The 20,230-nt window shown below is 35.7% G+C and overlaps 1 protein-coding gene across 3 annotated transcripts in view; it reads left to right on the top strand.

Annotated features, from left to right (window-relative positions):
• The window catches only part of EXOC6B (exocyst complex component 6B), a 748,241-nt gene that overhangs the window by 418,372 nt on the left and 309,639 nt on the right, over positions 1–20,230 (top strand). For all 3 annotated transcript variants that reach the window (XM_058278915.2, XM_058278913.1, XM_058278914.2), the window contains 3 exons: positions 10,469–10,552; positions 10,911–10,957; positions 12,232–12,352. In XM_058278915.2, coding sequence (XP_058134898.1) covers positions 10,469–10,552; positions 10,911–10,957; positions 12,232–12,352 — 252 coding nt within the window. The remainder of the gene's footprint in view (positions 1–10,468; positions 10,553–10,910; positions 10,958–12,231; positions 12,353–20,230) is intronic.

Raw genomic sequence — 20,230 nt, 5'->3', positions numbered from 1 at the left:
ATAAGGAGAGCCGCCCAACGTGAAAGAAAGTTCAGCTTGCCCAGGAATGGCGCCACACACATGGAGAGCTGACACAGCAAGATGACACAATAATAAGAGACACAGATTCCCGAGCTGCTGACAACAACAGAAGTGGACAAAGAAGAACACGCAGCAAATGGACACAGAGAACAGACAACTGGCGGGGGTGAGGGGGAAAGGGAGAGAAATGAATAAAAATAAATCTTAAAAAAAATAGATAAGGACTATTATTAGTAATAAGATTTTGACATATTCTTCCATAATCTGTAAGAAATGTCCCATGACAATGCAAGGTGTTGGTGGAGGGTTGATGTATGGTTATGCATGTTTGCTTTGTACATTCACAACTTTTTCTATACACTTATTTATGTATGTTCATATATAAATGATATAAAGTAATAGTAATAATAGGGACAATTGGGGGAAATAGTAGTAATATTTTGACAATGCTCTTTTATCATTAGTTTAAAATGTTTAACAACAGTGCAAGATATTGGTGGTAGGGTGAGTTATGAGAGTCCTGTATGATGCTATGTATGTTTGTTTTGTAAGTCACAACTATTACTATACAGCTATTGTTTATGTATGTTTATATATGAGTGAAATACTTCAATAAATTTTTAAGATTAAAAAAACTATAGAATGAGATGAAGAGGACTAATTACAAAGGAGATAATTGCAACAGCAGCAAAATATAAATATAAAAATGGAGCCTTAAAAGAAAGTATAGATTAATATTTTATTCACATTTAATGGTTTATTCAAACAAATATTAATTGAATGCCTATTATGTGCCAGGTAGTCTAAGTATAAACATGACAAAAAAGAAATACTCTTTGGACCTTGCTCCTGTGAGGAGACAGGCAATAAACAAGTAAATGATATAGTATCAGATATAGAGTTATATGCTATACAAGGGAAAAAAGAGGGTTATATATTAGGTAGACTGGGTTGTTCATTTTAAATTGAGTAGTAGAAAAGTCTTCTCTGGTTATAGCATAAATATTCTAAAATAACTTATACAGCAGTAATATGTTTTAGAATTATTCTTTTATGTGGTGTTGTGAATGAAATTGTTTTTTTAATTTCCATTTTAGATTGTTCAATGTGGTGTAAAGAAATACCACTGATTTTGGGTTGTTAATCTTGTGGCCTGCAATTTGCTGAATTCATTTATTAGTTTTATTAGTTTTCTTATGGATTCTTTCAGATTTTCTTCTAATGGATTATGTGCAAATAGAAACTCTTTATCTTCTTCCTTTTTAATTTGGATGCCATTTATTTATTTATGTTCTATTTTATTAATTTTTATTTTTTCTTAATTGCTTTAACTAGTACTTCCAATACGTTTTTGAATAACGCTGATGAAAGCAGGTATCCTTGATTAGTTCCTGTCATTAGGCTTTCAGTCTTTCACCATTGAATTTAACGTGAGCTGTGGGAATTTTATATATGCCCTCTCTCATGTTGAGGAAGTTACATTTTATTCCTTTTTATTTTTTTAGTATTTTTTCTATGAAAGGGCTCAGCATTGTGTCAAATCTCTTTTCTTTGTCAATTGAGATCATGTGACTTTTTCCCTTACCACTCTATTGATGTGCTGTATTATATTGATTTTGTAAATTAATGATCCTTGCAGTCCTAGGATAAATTCCACTTGGGTATGATATATAATACTTTTAATATGCAACTACATTTGGTTAGCTAGTATTTTGTTGAGGCATTTTGCATCTCTATTCATACGGGAAATTGGTATTTAGTTTTCTTGTGATGTCTTTATCTGGCCGTGGTGATTAATTTCAAGTCGACTTGGCCAGCTAACTGTGCACAGTTGTTTGACCAAGCAGGCATTGGCCTGATTGTTGCTGTGTGAGAGTATTTTGTAGATGGATTTACATCGTCAATTGATTGCATCTACAATTAAAGATTACCCTCAGCAATGGGGGGAGTCGCCGCATCCAAAAAGTTGGAGGACTAAAAGTGATAATTAAGGATGTCAGAAGTCAGAAAAGAAGAACTTCTGCCTTTTTTTCAGCCAGCCAGCTTCTCCCAGTGAATACAATTTTACCTTCATCAGAGTTTCCAATTTGTGGCCTGCCCTACAGAATTCTGATTTACCAATCCCCAGGGTTTCATGAGCCAATTCTTATAATAAATCCCTTAACCGATGTCCTTTTGGTACTGTTGTCCCTGGAGAAACTTGCCTGATAAACTGGCTTTGATGTGAGAGTAATGCTGTCCTCATAGAGTGAATTAGGAAGAATTTTGTCCTCTTCAGTGTTTTGGACTAATTTGAAAAGATTTGTTGGTATTAATTCTTTTTGAATGTTTGATGGAATTCAACAGTGAAACTATTTGGTCCTAACATTTCTTTGTTGGGAGGTTTTTGATTCAGTTTATTCAATCTCTTAACCTGTTATTGGTCTATTGAAATTTATTTCTTCTTGAATCAGTTTAGTAAGTTGTATGTTTCTAGGAATTTGCCCATTTCCCCTTTTCCCATAGATTATCTGATTTACTGGTATAGAGTTGTTCATAGTATTCTCTTATAATCTTTTTAATTTTTTCACAATCACTAGTAATGTCCTCATTTTTATATTAGTTATTTCCCTCCCCTCCCCTTCATCTAGCTAAAAGTTTGTCAATTTTATCGATCTTTTCAAAGAACCACTTTTTGGTTTCATTTATTGGCTAAATTGTTTTTTCTGTTCTCTATATCATTTATCCCTACTCTAGTCTCTATTATTTCATTCCTTCTGCTTAGGCTTAGTTTTCTCCTAAATTTTAGTTCCTGAAGATGTGAAGTTAAGTAATTTATTCAGGATCTTACTCCTTTTAAATTATAGGTGTTATAGACTTCCCTCTGAGCATACCTTAGCTGCATCTCATAAATTTTGGTATGTATAGTTAAGAATTTTCTGATTTCTCTATGAATTCTTTGATGTATTAGTTGTTTGAGAGTGTGTTGTTTAATGTCCACAGATTTATGAATTTTCTAGTTTTCCTTCTGTTTTGATTTCTAACTTCATTTTATTGTGTTTGTAGAAGATGTGTCATATGATTTAAGTAATTTTAGATTTACGAGACTTGTTTTGTGGCCTAACATATGATCTATGCTAGATAATGAGCCATATGCATTTGAGAAGAATATGTATTTTGCTATTGTTGGGTGAAGTGTTCTATATATGTCTATAAGGTCTACCTAGTTTATGGAATTGTTCAAGTTCTCTGTTTCTTTATTTTTTGTTTTTTTAAAGATTTATTCTTTACTTATTTCTCTCCCCTCCCCTCCCCCCTGCCCCATTGTCTGCTCTCTGTGTCCATTTGCTATTCTTCTTCTGTGTCTGCTTGCATTCTTGTCAGCAACACTGGGAATCTGTGTCTCGTTTTGTTGCATCATCTTTCTCTGTCAGCTCTTCTGTGTGTACAGTGCCACTCCTGGGCAGGCTGTGCTTTCTGCACAGGGCAGCTCTCCTTGTGGGCGCACTCCTTGTACATGGGGTTCCCCTATGCGGGGGACACCCCTGTGTGGCATGGCACTCCTTGCACGTATCAGCACTGCATGTGGGCCAGCTCACCACACGGGAACCCTGGACCTCCCATGTGGTAGGCGGATGCTCTATCACTTGAGCCAAATCCGCTTCCCTCCTCTGTTTCTTTATTAATCTTCTGTATAAATGTTCTATCCATTCTTGAAACTGGGATATTGAAGTTTCCAACATTTATTGTAGAACTGTCTATTTCTCCTTTCAATTTTGTCAGTATTTGCTTTCTGTATTTTGGGGCTCTGTTAGTATATACATAGATGTTATGTCTTCTTGTTGAATTAACCCTTTAATTAATATACAGTGGACATTTTTGTCTCTTGTAATAGAGTTTTTGTCTATTTTGTCCAGTATTAATATAGCCAACCCAGTTCTCTATAGGTTGCTGCTTGTATGGTTTATATTTTTCCATTCTTTTCTCTTTCAACCTATTTGTGTCTTTGGGTTTAGAGTGAGTCTCTGTAAACAACATATAGTTGGATTATGTTTTTTTAATCCATTCTGCCAAACTGTATCATTTGATTGAGAGCTTAATCTATTTACATTCAGAATAATTACTGATAAGGCAGGACTTCATTCAGCCATTTTGTCATTTGTTTTCTGTAGATGTAACCTTTTTTGTCCCTCATTTTTTCCATTGCTGCCTTTTGTGTATGATTGATCTTTTGTAGTGCAGCAATATGGACTTCATCTCATTTCCTTCTCTCGATATTTTTTAGACTTTTTCTTTCTGGTTATCATGGGGCTTATATTTAACATCCTTAATCTGTAACAATCTAGTTTGAGTTGATTCCAACTTAACTTCAATAGTATACAAATTCTCTGCCCTTATATCCTTTTCCCCCCTTTTAATGTTTTTTTTTTTGGTCATATTGTATCTTTATATTTTGTGTGTCCAATAACACGGAAACATGATTATTTTTTATGCATTTGTATTTTAGATCATGTAAGAAATAAAAAGTAGCATCACTGAAAATACAATAATACTTGGTTTTATTTTTACCCATGTTGTTACCTTTATCATGAATCTTTATTCCTTCAAATGGCTGAAATTTACTACCTAGTGTCCTCCTTTCTTTTCATCTTGAAGGGCTTCATTTAGCATTTATTATAGGACAGGTCTAGTGGTAATTAAATACCCTCAGCTTTTTAAAAAAAAATCTGAGAATATCTTGATTTCTCCCTTGTTTCTGAGACAGAGTTTTGCCAAATGACAGTTTTTTTCTTTCAGCATTTTAAATATGTATCCCACTGGTTTCTGCTTACATGACTTCTGATAAGAAATCAGCACTTAATTTTATTGAGCATCCCATGTATGGGCCATGTTACTACTCTCTTGCTGCTTTTAGGATTCTGTCTTTGTCTTTCACCTTCAACAGTTTGACTATAATGTGTCTTGATGTGGAATTCTTTGGGTCTCCGCTATTTTGGATTGGGCTTCTTGGATGTGCATATTCATGTCTTTCTACAAATTTGGGAAGTTTTTGGCCATAATTTCTTCAAATAGTCTTTCTGACCTTTCTCTTCCTCCGGGAATCTAGTAATGCATATGTTGTTGGGCTTTATATGGTACAAGTCACTTATGCTATGCTCACTTGTTAAAATTCTTTTCTTTCTGCTTTTCAGATTGAAAATTTTCAATGATCATACCCTCATGTTCACTAATTCTTTCTTCTGCCTGTTCAAATCTGTTGTTGAATCCTTGTAAGTTTTTTTGTCTTTATTTTTTTAATGTTACATTTATCCCATTTATCCCCCACCCCCTCACTCCACTCCTCCCCCCATAACAACAACCTCCTCCATCATCATGAGACATTCATTGCACTTGGTGAATGCATCTCTGAGCACCTCTGCACCTCATGGTCAGTGGTCCACATCATAGCCCACACTCTCCCACAGTCCACCCAGTGGGCCTTGGGGGGACATACAGTGTTCTGGTAACTGTTCCTGTGGCACCACCCAGGACAACTCCGAGTCCCAAAAACGCCCCCACATCACTTCTCTTCCTCCTACCCCCAGCAGCGACCATGACCACTTTCTCCACACCAATGCCACATTTCTTCGATATTGTAAGTTATTTTTTATTTATGCTATTCTGCTCTTCATCTCCTACATTTCTGTTTAGTACTCATTTTAAATTTTAAATTGTTTCTTTTAAAAAATACATTATTTCCCTCATTTCCTTTAGTTCTCTGTTTTTCTTTAGCTCATTAAAGTTATTTAAGATAGGTAACTTAATGTCTTTGATTAGCTGTTCCAATGTTTGGCCTTCCTCTGTTATTTTTTTTTCCCTCTGAACAGGCCATCTCTTCTTTTCTGTTTGTATGCCTTATGATCTTTTGTTGAAGTTTGGGTTTTTGAATGTTTTTGAAGTGTTAATTCTGGAAGTCATATTCTGCCTCTTCCCCAGGACTGTAGTATAGATTGACACATCTTCAATATTTAGCCCAGTTTTTACTGAACCTATGGATCAGTTCATGGTGAACAGTTAATTTCTTCTCTGTCTTTCTGAGCATTTATCTTACTCATACTCAGTAGATTTCATGATTTCTCCATTATGTGTGGCTGTTTCCCCTCCAAAAAAGGAGTCTTTCTCTCTAGGTTCTCCTCTCAGGGCCCCAGGCACTGTGTTCTTTGTCTCAGTTATAGTCCTTTGCCCTAGGTGGCTGTGGTCTGCTCAACTCTGTTCTACCTTTCTGTACTATTTTTCTGCCCTAGGTAATTTTCACGCCAGTCTACCCAATTGTGCACCCTGAGTTAGTTTTCCAAAGAGCAGATTAAGGTCAACCTATAGCCAACCAGTGTGCTAATAACAAGCACCACAGACCCTCACCAAGCCACCAAGGGTTATGCAGACTGCTATACGGAGCCAAAGGAGGGGAAGTGGCTATGACAAATAAATATGTATCCCCGCTTTCCTTCCATTTTTAGATTTTAGGTTTTATTTTCCCTGATTCAGCATTCTCTGAGTTGCTGTCTATCCTCAGTCCTTCTACAGAATTCCAGGAAAGTGATTCTGACAGATTCTGTCCATTTTCCACTGTGTCTAAGGGGTTTTATTTGTTAGGAGCATCTTGTCTGCCATCTTGCGGACATTAGTACCTGACTTAGTCTTTCTTCGCCTTTTATTCTATAAACATTTCCTGGATTACCAAATTATCTCCTAGGGTTTTTTTTTTTTTAAGCAGTTTTATTGAGATTTACACACATACTATAAATCTGTCCAACGTGTACAAACAAATGGCCTTTAGTATAATCACAGGGTTGTGTATTTATCACCACAAAAAATTTTAGAAAATTTCATTACTCCAAAAAGAAAACCTCCACACCCCTTAGTGGTCACCTTTCAATCCCTTTATCCTTCTCTAGTCTCCTAGGGTTTTGATCACCACCTCTTGGCTAATGATTCTGAAACACTATTTAGCCTAGCCCTTTCGCCTGATCCATATATGATCCATATATACCTGCTCCTACACACTTGGCACTTGGCAGCGACACAGACTTTGCAATCTTAACATAATACAGGACCTGTCATCGTGAATCTCCACAAATATATTGCTTCTTTACTTTCTTTTCCTCATTAATGACACCACCATCAACCTAATAGCACTGGTTAGAAAGCTGTATCAGCCTTCTTTCTTCCCTATTCTTTATCACCCATATCTAATCAATTATCTGCTTGTACCTCCTAAATATATCTGTTCTGACTGATACTTATGGGTCTGATTTTCCTTCTTTTAGTCTACTCTTTACATTACAGCCTCTAAATGTCTAAAACTTTTCACATCGGCTTTTTATTATCACTAGAATTGCAGTCTAAATATCTTAACATAATTTATAAAGTCCTCCAACCTCATCTCGTCATTCTGTCCTTTACACCCTGATGTTCCAGCCATTTAGAACTTAATTCAAATCATGGAATGTGTGATGTCTCTTTTCCTTGAACCTCTTTGTCTGCAGTAGAAAATATTCTTTCTCTTTATCTGAATGGGAAAGCCCAGACTCTTAGATAAATTGGACTTTTCTTTTGTTTTTTGTTTTTTATTTTTGTATTCTATTGAAGAAATATTTGAAAGTTAAAACTGTATCTAGTTTAGAGTGAAGTGGAAATTCATGATTTGGTTTTATATAGAATTTCATCTTATATAGTTTCTATTATTCATAATTAATAATTAAATTAGTATATTTTGGTACAGTTAGAGAGAAGGTTTTCCCTAAATTCTCAGGTAAGTGTATCTTGACTGCAAAGTATATTAAATATGTAATATCATACTAGAATAATAAAGATCCTTTTGGGCTGTTAACCTTAAAGTGAAAAGCCCTCAGTGTCTACAGAATGTAATTCACATTTAATAATAATCACTATGATGTAAAATGATGACAAGTGGAAAATAATTTTAACAGACCAACTAATAGTTAGTTACCATTTATTTCTTAAATGGAATCATTTGCTGCCTCACTAACTAATGGAGTAAAAAAGCCTTGGATTGGCTATCATTTTATAGGTAGAAAAACAGAGATATGTACCATTATAATCACGATAGCATTTTAAAACCGTTTTTTAAAAAGCTATACCTGGGGTCAGCAAGCCATGGCCATGGTCAAATAAGCCTGACGCCTGTTTCTTTTTGGTTTGTGAACTACAGGTTGTTTTTTCATTTTTTAATTATTGGAAAAAAAGTCAAAAGAGGCATAATTTTTCATGACAGGTGAAAATTATATGAAATTCTAATTTGTGGCCAGATGTTTTATTAGAAGGCAGCCATACTCATTTGTTTTGTATTTGTGTTTGTACTGTATGTGCTTTTGTACTACAATAGTGGAGTTGAGTAGTTGCAACAGAAACCTTATGGCTCACAAAGCTAAAATATTTACTCTCCTACCCTTTATAGTAAGGATATGCTAGCCCCTGATCTATATCAATGTGTTTGCATGATTTAGTGCCTTAGATCAACTTTCTGAATTTAGGGTCAGTTTAGGGATTTAATGAGGAAGTCAAATTGAATAAAGTTGTTCAAAACCTTTGGAAGCTGAAGGAAACATAACTAGATATTGCATAAAAGTTTATACTTTCTTGGATGAGCAGTACTTTTAGTTTCATCATTGATTTCATCATATTTTACTTGCTTTTTAAGGAAGCACTTACATAGTGCTTATTGTTTATCAGACTGTTTTAAGAGCTGTATAGCTCTTCATTATAATAACCTTATGAAGTTGGTATCGCTACAAATGAGAAAACTATGGCACAGAGAATTTAAATAACTTGCCCTCAGTTAAGCGTCTGGTAAGGGGCAGAGCTAAGCTATGAATGTAGTTCTCCTGTTCCAAAATCAGTACTCTTCATCACTCTCCTGTGCTCTCTCTCTTCTCTTGCTTCTACAGAAAAGCCTTGAATTAAGAGTAGCACTTCATTTTTCATCATGTTTTAAAAGCTTTGTGCTTTCAAGCTGTTCTTGTTCTCCAGAGCACCTTTCAGCTTAAACCCAGAAACCATAAATGAAAATTGGAAAACTTCATGTACCCCAGATTTCCATGGCTTTTATTTCTTCTTTTGTGGTGACAATCTGTGCTAGATTATATTCTGTGTGTTTTAGTTAGGTTTCTCTAGGGAAACAGAATCAACAAGAGGTATCTGTAAAGATTATGAGACTTTATAAAATGTTTCACATGACCATGGGGATACATGAGTCCAAATACTGTAGGGCAGGCTGCAAGTCAGGAACTCCTATGAAGGTCCTTGATGAGTTCCCCAGGGGAAGCTGGCTATCTGATGTTAAGATGGCAGTTCTCTCTTCTTACTCCTGAAATCACTTCTCTTTTTAAAACCTTCAACTGTTTGGATGAGATGTCTCTTAGTGCTGAAGGCAATCTCCTCAGTTGATTGTAGATGTAATCAGTCATACGTGCAATAACATCACTGATTATTTAAGTCCACAGTATGCCCTCACAGTACAATTAGGCTTGTGCTTGCTTGACCAAACCACTGGGCACCATTATCTGTCTAAGTTTACATGAGCGGAACCATCACAATGTGGCACATTGCCAGTTCTTGTCTCCCTTTGGCTCTTTTTTTTTTTTAATAAATTTTTTAAAAAATTTATTTCTCTCTCCTTCCCGCCCCCCAGTTGTCTGCTCTCTGTGTCAGTTTTGCTGTGTGTTCTTCTGTGACCACTTCTATCCTTATCAGTGGCACCGGGAATCTGTGTTTCCTTTTGTTGGGTCATCTTGTGTCAGCTCTCCATGTGTGTGGTGCGATTCCTGGGCAGGCTGCACTTTCTCTCACGCTGGGTGGCTCTCCTTATAGGGCGCACTCCTTGCGCATGGGGCTCCTCTACATGGGGGACACCCCTGTATGGCAGGGCACTCCTTGCGCGCATCAGCACTGCACATGGGCTAGCTCCACACGGGTCAAGGAGGCCCGGGATTTGAACCACGGACCTCCCATGGGGTAGGTGGATGCCCTAACCACTGGGCCAAGTCTGCTTCCCCCTTTGGCTCTTTACTCATGGTTCATTTGAAGGCTGGTTTTGATTCTGGACATTTTATTATAGAATGTTCGGTGAGGATTTTTAGGAACATTTTCTCAACTCATTATAATCAATGAGAAGGCTGGTTCACCTTCATTCTTTTGAATTTGTGATAGTTGATTTAGAAACCAGCTTTGGTGTGCTGATGATTGAGTTCTGGTAGTTTACATTCACCCCTACAGGACTTGTAAATAAGATTCTGTAAGTGGTACTAGTTGTTATTGTTTTTTGTGTTTTTTTCCCCTATGCTTTTTATCACTGTTAACATTTTGAGAAATATGGGGCTGCCTCAATACCAGACCTGGAATTTTTCCCTTCAAATAATAGAGTAATTGGTCCAACGGGTAAACCCATTTCCTTTTGTTTATTTTCCAGGGTGCTCGGGAAACATTTGAGAACTACTACCGAAAACAGAGGCGAAAACAGGCCCGTTTGGTGCTACAGCCTCCATCTAACATGGTAAGATTACCACTTGCACTTTTCTCAAGCCCTTTTGCATAAGGAAAAATACTAGCATCTTTCAATTATTTTGCATATGGTCTGCCCTTTTATTCTCACTCTTTACACCGAGTCCACTTTTGGTGGATGTGATCTCTGGCAAGAAAATACCAACTAAAATCTATTGTTTGCTATGTGCCATGCATTTTTCCAAGTACAAGATATATACTGTTTCATGTCATCCTCATTGGAACCCTGTAAGGTAGTGCTGTTATTCTATCGAGGAAACTGAGCTTTATGAGATTCGGTAACTGATTTTAATTTTATCTTAATGTAACAAAACAGAAAAAATAACTTTTTCTGATTTTCTTTGTTGCAGCATGAAACTCTAGATGGCTACAGGAAGTACTTTAATCAAATAGTAGGGTAGGTATATATTTATATATTTTTTTACTTTTATATGTTTTTAATGCATAGATTTGTGAAAACTGGAAATGTAAATCAGGATTCCCTTGGGAGATTATTTTTTCTTTTCCTTTTCTTAATCTTTAGAGAAGACAAGATTTATTTTTTTTATAATGTTTGTTACAACATTGTATTGTTGGTAAGTACTTTTTGCAGATAAAGGAAGAAAAAAATTGCATTGTAGTCTTATAATACTTGATATTCTTTTTCTCATTCTAGGTGAAATAATTAGCAAAAGTCAGCAAACTTTTCCTTTAAAGAACCAGATGGTAAACATTTTAGGTTTTGCAGACCATACAGTCTCTATCACAACTGTTTACCTCCCTTTGTAGTGTGAAAGCTGCCTTAGACCATGCATCAGTGAATGAGTGTGGCTTTGTTCCAGTAAAACGGTGTTTATACAAATAGGCAGTGGACCAGATTTGTCCCATACACTGTATTTTGCCACCTTAATCTAAAGTTATGCTAGTATGAGATTGTAGTTCCCAAATAAGCATCCTAAATACAGGAAGCTTTTCTGATGGTAAAATAATGACTAAGAGGTTAGAAGAAAGAAGATTCAGATTCTTCCATCAAGTTTCTTTTTTCTTTACTTTCCAATTTAGATGGTTTCAATGTAGCTGATGGTTTTGATTAACATATATAATATAATAAAAATCCCCTGTTTTAAGAATTGTTTTATTTAGCATGGACATTTAGGCAAGATATATATTTAAATGCATAATAACAAAATACTGCAGTAGAATATTCAAAACTGAGTTTGTGCTTTTTTACTTTTGTAAACTACTTTTTCAGCACTTCGATGAGAGACTTATAAAGGGAATTACCTTATTTTATGTGTTGAGTTTTAAAAAATATATTTAAACTCTCATTGTCTCTTTAAAATTTATTAATTTTTAAAAATCTATTGATGACCTAGTGTTTTTAATATACTGAAATTACCCATCTTTACCTATAATATTTTCCTTCTTTTTAAATTGCTGGACAACATGAGTAACATTTACTAGAAATGTAACTTCTTAAAAAGTGGTTAAGAAGATGTCATGATTGGGGACACAATTCTGAGTACAAGTCTGATTTTGTTTATGGTACCAAATTCTTCTTTAAGGAAAAAAAAAGACCATTAATTTAATTGGCCTTGAATATGCTGGCATCTCCTGATATTTGTCTAACCTGGAGATAGTAGTCAAATTCTGTAGTTCCTGACAGCTGTCCTTTCTTTTCCCCCATCTTAGGTTTTTTGTGGTTGAAGATCACATTTTACATACAACCCAGGGATTAGTAAATAGAGCATACATTGATGAACTATGGGAAATGGCACTTTCAAAAACCATTGCAGCACTCCGTACCCATTCGGTAGGTAAGAAGCCCAAGAGAAGTTCTTACTTAGAGCTGATTATCCATTCACTATTCAGCATTTACTGCTTTAAAACTATAAAATATTTGTATAGTTTGAAATCACTCATTTGGAGCTATCTCCTTCAAAGACATACATAGTAGCCCCTTTAAATCGCCATGTTTTCTATTACTGAACCCACTTTTGTAAATGTTCTTTGTAGTAAAAAACCAGCAACTAACATCTATTATTTGCGTCTTTGTGTCAGGCATTATTGTATGTACTTCATATATACTATCTTATTTCATCCTTATTGTAACCCTATAATGTAGGTGCTATAATTATATTTATTTGGTATTTTAGGAAACTGTCCCTCAGAGAAATTTAAGGATTTAAACTGGATTTAATCCTGACTGTCTTAACTCCAGAGCCCATGTTCTTTGCAAACAGTCCATATTGCCCTATACAATGCCTGTTACTGCTATAAACACTGATTTAAGGTTCACAGTTCTACTTTTTGAAAAAAAAAAAAAAGTTTGTGACATATCATTAAGTTGCATGCATTATTGATGTATTTTATCAAAGCATGAATAGTAATTTTTGACAATATACCAGTTTAATTCAGAGTATACTGGCTTGAAGTAATTATTCATATGCACAGTAAATATATCTGGAACAGTGATTATTTATTGGCAGCAAGGATACAACAGTGAACAAGACAGATGAAGTCTATTCACAGGAAGTTGGATTTTAGTTGGGGGATATACCCAAAAAACAAGTAAGCAAGAATATTAAGTAGTAATAACTGTAATGTGGATAATGAAAAGAGAATGATTGATAGTGAGCAGTGGGTGCCTGCTTTTGATTGGTTGATCAGAAGTGTCATTCTGAAATCTGAATATCAAGAAGGAGCCACTATTTATAAGCAAAGATGAGGAAAAAGAGTGTTCTAGGTATAAGGAACAGTAGTACAAGAGCTTTGAGGTACTTTATGTCTGAAATTTTTGAAGAATAATAGTGAGGATTCATAATATAAGGAAACAGCATTAAAAAACAATTTAGTAAGTGGCTCCACCAAAAATCTAATTATGCTAGCTAGAGACCTAGAAGTCATCCATGACCTTTCAGTTTTCTTTATCTAAATCATCAGTAGGTGTTCCAGACAGAGTAAACACCATGTGCAAAAACTATAATTGAAGGGAGCATGGCCCATTCAAGGAATTGTGCAAAAGTCTGGAACAGATAGAACATTGAAAGCCAGTCAGGTAAGATAGGAAGTAAGAACAGAGAAATAGATTGGTGCCATGTATTCAAAAGGCAAATATTATCATGAAACTCCAGTCTTCTTCCATTTCATTAAGGCTAATAGATATTTTTCAATATTTATTTTACCTCAATTGCCAACAATTGTCTGACTTTTTTTGACCAAGGCTTTTTGCATCACTTAAGCAATGGCTGAATGAAGTATGTGTGTGTTTGAAGTTGTAGGGTAAATTGGAATGACATGATCAGATTAGCATTTGGAAAAGATTGTTTAGTATGGAGAGTAGATGAGAGATAAGAACAGATGGAGGGAGAACAATCAGTAGGCTATTAAAGTATTCCAGGCAAGAGATGATAATTGTTTGGGCCAAGGGATGATAATAGATATGGTGAGATATGGATGAAATTGGAGATTTTTTAGAAAGCATGATTAATTAGAATTCCTGATAGATTAAATGAAAGATGTGAGGAAAAGTAAAGTATTAAGGTGATGCCTAGGTTTATGGTTTCCTTCCTTGGCTAATAATGTTAGTGGTTTTGGTGGTTTGAGGGTGGGGAGATCATGAATAGTTGACTTCAGATGTGATTACTTTGATGTGCCTTTGTGCCATCCCAGTCCCAAAGTCTAGGATATTGGTTAATACATGGGTTTGAAACCAAAGAAGAAAGTTCAGGGGTGGTGATATAAATTCGAGTGCCAAAGAGAAATAGGTACTAATTAGAAGCTAGTTATTAGAAGCTATTGGTATAGATGAGTTGGTTTAGGGAGGGAATAGAGAAAGAGATGAGAAGAGCTTTGAAGAACTTAAATGTTTAATGCCTGGTTAGAGTACATTAGCCTGCAAAGGTGAATGGTCAGCTAGAAAGGTGGGAGGAAAACTAGAAGAGTAAGGGGTTATGAAAGACAAAGGAAAAAGAGTTTCAAGATGGAAGGCATGGTCAAAAAAGTCATATGGTTCTGGGCTGACTGGTAAGATGAATTCTGAAAAATATCCATTAATTTTAATGAATTGGACAGAGAAGATTGATGTGTCATAGTCATATTTGCATTTTGAACAGATTATTCTGGCTTCAGTATGAGCAGTGGAATGTGGAGGCAGGTGCCAAGTGTAAGATGTAGTCCTGGTAGAGTGATGGGAACTAAAGTGAGATTAAAATAGGCTGAAGAGTGAGTGGGAGTAAGGACATATATGAGACAGAAGGAGAGGGACTACTCCTTCTAAAACTCGTGTTTTGACACAATGAAGTGATTAAAACTTCTGATTCCCAGTTTTTTTTCTATTGCAAAATAGCATAAGCAATGTTAATAATTCAGCCCAAGGAATCTCTGTGGGTTATTTAATAAAATTGATAACAATAAAGGAATCTTAAGAAGACTTCCTTTTCATTTTCCTGCTTCCACTCAGGAATTATATTACATGATTTGGAACTCCAGAGAAGGTTCTAAATTTCTTATGAAGAAGAGAGGGAAATAATATTTTGGTCACCTACTATGTAGGTAAATACTGTTTGGTGCTTTTAAATATGTAGCATTGTACAGAAATGCTGCAAAATAAAACGTTTTATATTGTATTTTGCAGTACAGTTCATCAATCCATATGTTATTTTATTAAATCCTTAGAGTGATCTTGACTAGTTGATGTTATTAGTTACATTTCATATCCGAAGCTCAGAAGGTGCAACTGACCAATTGAATATCAGATAGCCAGTAAGTGGGAGAATCAGAACTCAAATTTCAGTCGTCTTATATAACAAAGTCTAGCACTGGTCTGTATTTTCTTAATTAAGAAAACGAATCCAGAAACCTAATTAGAGAAAGAATATCATTGACATTCTATACGACTTGTGATTAGAAAATATAGTTACGAACAATTGATTTTTATTAATTACACGTGAAGCTGACAGGAGCCAAAAAAGAATAAAGAGATCTGCATGGTTTTGAATATTTTTTGAAATCTAGTTTTCTCAATTGCTATTATGGGATTTTTGAAGTATTGGTCTTATGATTTGGAATTGACTATTGGAAGTCAAGATAACGGTGGTTGAGGGAATTTGGAGATGATTTTGTATTTTCAGATGTTCATGACTCTTCTATTTAGGGAATGCCTGGCTAATAAGATTTAAAATTATTAATTTTTTTTTGAGGAAGAACATGAAGATAGCAATAAAAACTATCACATATATATATATAAAGTACTTATTGTGTTGCAGGCACTATTTTAAGCATTTACATATATTATTTTATTTAACCTTAGTTACTATTATAATCCCCAATGTACAGATGAGGAAATTGAAGTATAGAGATAATAAGAAACTTGACTACAGTTGCATAGTTAGACAGAGCTAAAATGTGAACTCAAGCATTCTGACTCCAGAGTCAGTGTAGTCTTTTAACTATAATGTGGTATTGCTTCTCTGTGGGAAAGTGAGTGACTTTTTGTGTTTTTGGCAACATGTCTTTATTCTGACTTAAAAAGATATTCATTAAAGAATTTCTAAGACATTAAAGAGTACATGTAAGAAATGAGAAAAGTAACTGACGTTTCAATGCCCAGTTACATCAGTATGCATTACCCTAGAAGACTGCTCATCAATGCTTTTCTATATTTTCTATATATCATCTATTTAATTTATATATGGCGTGTGTGTGTGTGTGTGTGTATATATATATATATATATATATTTAAAAGGTTGGACTCATGGTATATGAGATATCTTACTTTTATCCCATTAGATTTTTTTTCCCTATCCCATTAAACTTTGTAGGCATTTCTTGTGTCAAAGAGATAATGTATTGGTTTCATCACCACTTTCTAGTAGTTAAACATTTAGCTTGCTTCTAAATTTGGCAATCCCAAGAAAGCGAATTATTTCTGTACAATAAATGTCTAGATATTTATTGCTCCATTGTGTTCCAGAATTAATGTACAAATACATGTCACCATTTTAACTCATCCTTGCTGTAACATTAAAATATATTTACTAATTTGATAGACCCATTGTTTTAATTGCTATTTAATTCTGGTGAGATTGAGCATATAAAAATATATTTATTTTCCATTTAAAATTTTTATGTGAATTACCTGTTCATTTCTTCAGCATATTTTCTCCTTGGGTGTTTGAGATTTTTATTGATTTGTAAGAACTTTTTGTGCATTGAGGATATGATTATCAACTGTTAGAAATATCTTTCTCCTATTATTTTTGTTTATGGTTTTTTTAGTACTCAGAAATTTTAAAGTTTGTGTATCTAAATATATTTATCTTAAAAAAAATTTTTTTTCCCACCCCTTATATTCTAATTTCCTTGTGGCCAAGGGCTTGATCTGACATTTTTACCATTTTCTTTCTTTGTCATAACGTTTGGCAAAATTTGTAAATATTTATTTATTTTTATTTTGGTAAAGTAGATATAACCATTTTAACTATCTTAATTGTACAAATCAGTGGCATTAATTACATTCCTAATGTTGTGACCCATCACTCTTGCCATTACTACTGTCTGTTTCTAAAATTTCCATCTCGCCAAGCAGAAACTCTGTACCCATTAAGCAATTCCACCCCCCATTCCTCACTTCCATTAATCTCTGGTAACCTCTAATCTCTATTAATATACCTATTCTAATAGATTTTTCATGTAAGTTGAATGATACAATATTTGCCCTTTTGTGTCTGGCTTTTTCACTTAGAATAATGTTTTCAAGTTTCATCTGTGTTGTAGCATATCTCAAGACTTCATTCCTTTTTATGGCTGAATAGTATTCCAGTATATGTATATGTATATACCATATTTTGTTTATTCATTCATCTATTAATGGAAGCTTGGATTGCTCCCACTTTTTGGCTATGGTGAATAATGCTGCTATGAACATTGGTGTAGAAGTATTTGTTACTGGATATAGACCAAAGATAAGATTACATTAAAAGATTGAAAATAGAAAGAAGCAGGAAAGGCAAGTTCGACAAGGCAAATAAAATTCAAATTGAAGAGCATTCAATGGGAAAAAAAGGGTATTTTTATTGATGATGCTTTTGCAAACCAGAAAGACAAATAGCCTTTCTACAGGGAACAAGGAAGCAACAAAATGTATAAAGCAAAAACTGTTAGTAATAAGAAAAGGAATTGATACATCACATCATTATAGGAGAAGTCAACATAGGAATTGAGAGATCATGTAGAGAACAAGTAACAAAATTGCAAGTAGGAGAATTTGAATATCAAAATAAGTGAGCTTTATTTTTTTAATTAATTTTTTTTTATTTTTAAAGAAGCTTTAGGATTACATATTACATAAAAAATATAGGGGATTTCCATATACCCCACCCTCTCCCCCTCCCACACTTTCCAACATTAACATCTCTCATTAGTGTGGTACATTTGTTAAAATTGATGAACACGTATTGAAGCACTGCTGCTAACAGTGGACTATAGTTTATATTATAGTTTACACTCTGTCCCACACAATTTTGTAGATTATGACATGAAAATGCGCCTATATTACACCTATTCTTCCCTCTCCCTCCCCTCAGAATCTCTAGTTGCCATTGCCTTTTTTTTAAAATTTTTTTTATTTTTTTAAAGATTTTTTATTTTTATTTATTTAATTCCCCTCCCCTCCCCCGGTTGTCTGTTTTCTGTGTCTTTTTGCTGCGTCTTGTTTCTTTGTCCGCTTCTGTTGTCGTCAGCGGCATGGGAAGTGTGGGCGGCGCCATTCCTCGGCAGGCTGCTCCCTCCTTCGCGCTGGGCGGCTCTCCTTATGGGTGCACTCCTTGCGCGTGGGGCTCTCCTACGCGGGGGACACCCCTGTGTGGCACAGCACTCCTTGCGCGCATCAGCACTGCGCATGGGCCAGCTCCACACGGATCAAGGAGGCCCGGGGTTTGAACCACGGGCCTCCCATGTGGTAGACGGACGCCCTAACCACTGGGCCAAAGTCCGTTTCCCGCCATTGCCTTTAGATCATTGATAAAAGTTCTTCCATTGATAGAATAATAATAAGCCTGCAGTAGAATATTTGTGAGTGTACTTTAGTCCATTGTTCATTCCACAGTCTTGAGGATTTTGGGATGTTGATGCCAACTCTGTTTCTAATTGAGAAGGGGCTTAGTCAGCCAAAGGATTGCTGATGCAAAGTACCAGAAGTCTGTTGGATTTTATAAAGAGTAATTATTTGGCAGCTTACAGTTTCAAGGCCCTAAACAATCCAATTTAAGGTTACTTCCTCACCAGTGTTAAGCCTTCCTCTTTCCTCTTATGGCTCTGTGGTCCCAGCTCCTTCCAATCTCAGCTGTAGGCTGAAGGGCTCATTTCTTTCTGGGCTCAGCTGCTCTGTTGTTTTCACACATCAGTTGTAAACTATCAGGCAAATGGCTCATCTCTCTTCCTGGGGCTGCAGGACTATCTTCCGTGTCTATGGAACTCCCTTTCTCTGTGTATCTTCTTTTTTTTTTTTAGTGTGGTATATTTGTTAAAATTGAGGAACACTTTTTTTTTTTTTTAATTTCTCTCCCCTCCTCCCCCACCCCAGTTGTCTGTTCTCTGTGTCCATTTGCTGTGTCGTCTTTGTCCACTTCTGTTGTTGTCAGCTGCACGGGAATCTGTGTTTCTTTTGGTTGTGTCATCTTGCCGTGTCACCTCTCCGTGTGGGCGGCACCATTTGTAGGCAGTCTGCACTTTCTGTCGCGCTGGGCGGCTCTCCTTATAGGGTGCACTCCTTGCGTGTGGGGCTCCTTGTGCGCATCAGCACTGAGCATGGGCCAGCTCCACACTGGTCAAGGAGACCTGGGGTTTGAACCGCGGACCTCCCATGTGGTAGATGGACGCCCTAACCACTAGGCCAAGTCCGTAGCCTGTGTATCTTCTTGATTGTTTTATATAGCCCACTAAGGGAGCAGGAACTCAAACTGAGCTGCCCTAATGACATGGTCAAATCAAAGCCCTAATCTTAACATAATTTAATCAATGGCATCTCAGCTGAATCTAATAAAATCAAGGACTATCATGCCCAGAAGAACAAAACAATTTACAAACATAATCTCTCTTTTTGGAATTCATAAATAATCTCAAACTCCCGCAGATCCCATGGGGCAGATGGATGGAACTATGTTGCTTGCTGTTGCAGATACTCTGTGTTCCCTGGGATGGGCATCATGTCCTTCATCATCTCCTTGTTAGGTGTCCTGGGTGAGTCCAGTAAACTGGAGAGTAGGTATTTCAACTCTTCTGAGATTCAGCGCTCAACTGGCACATAAACAGACTAAAGATTTAAGTCTCTGGGACATATATTTAACAAGTATATTGCTAATTATAGGTTCAAATAAAAGGGGCAGAAGAGCCATGTGTAGGGAAACTATAAGTGAGCCTAATTCTGTTACACTGGGGAACATTAATTCCAAAGTAAGGCCCACTGACAGGGTGCTGAATTCCTGAGTTTGTCTGCCTTCCTGATAGTGTCTGGATGTCTTTAGAGCCCTCAAGAGCCCCACTATTTCAGGCACTGTTTACTGTAGCAGTCAATGAGTTCCTGCTGAGATGTATGTAAGTGTCACCTCTGGAATGACCTCCCAACTCACTTTGAAATCTCTTAGCCATAAAAACTCATTTGTATTTCATATTTTCCCCTTTTGGTCTAGGT

This window comes from Dasypus novemcinctus, chromosome 17 (assembly GCF_030445035.2).
Source record: "Dasypus novemcinctus isolate mDasNov1 chromosome 17, mDasNov1.1.hap2, whole genome shotgun sequence".
Lineage (NCBI taxonomy): Eukaryota > Metazoa > Chordata > Mammalia > Cingulata > Dasypodidae > Dasypus > Dasypus novemcinctus.
This window is presented reverse-complemented; position numbering and strand designations above follow the sequence as displayed.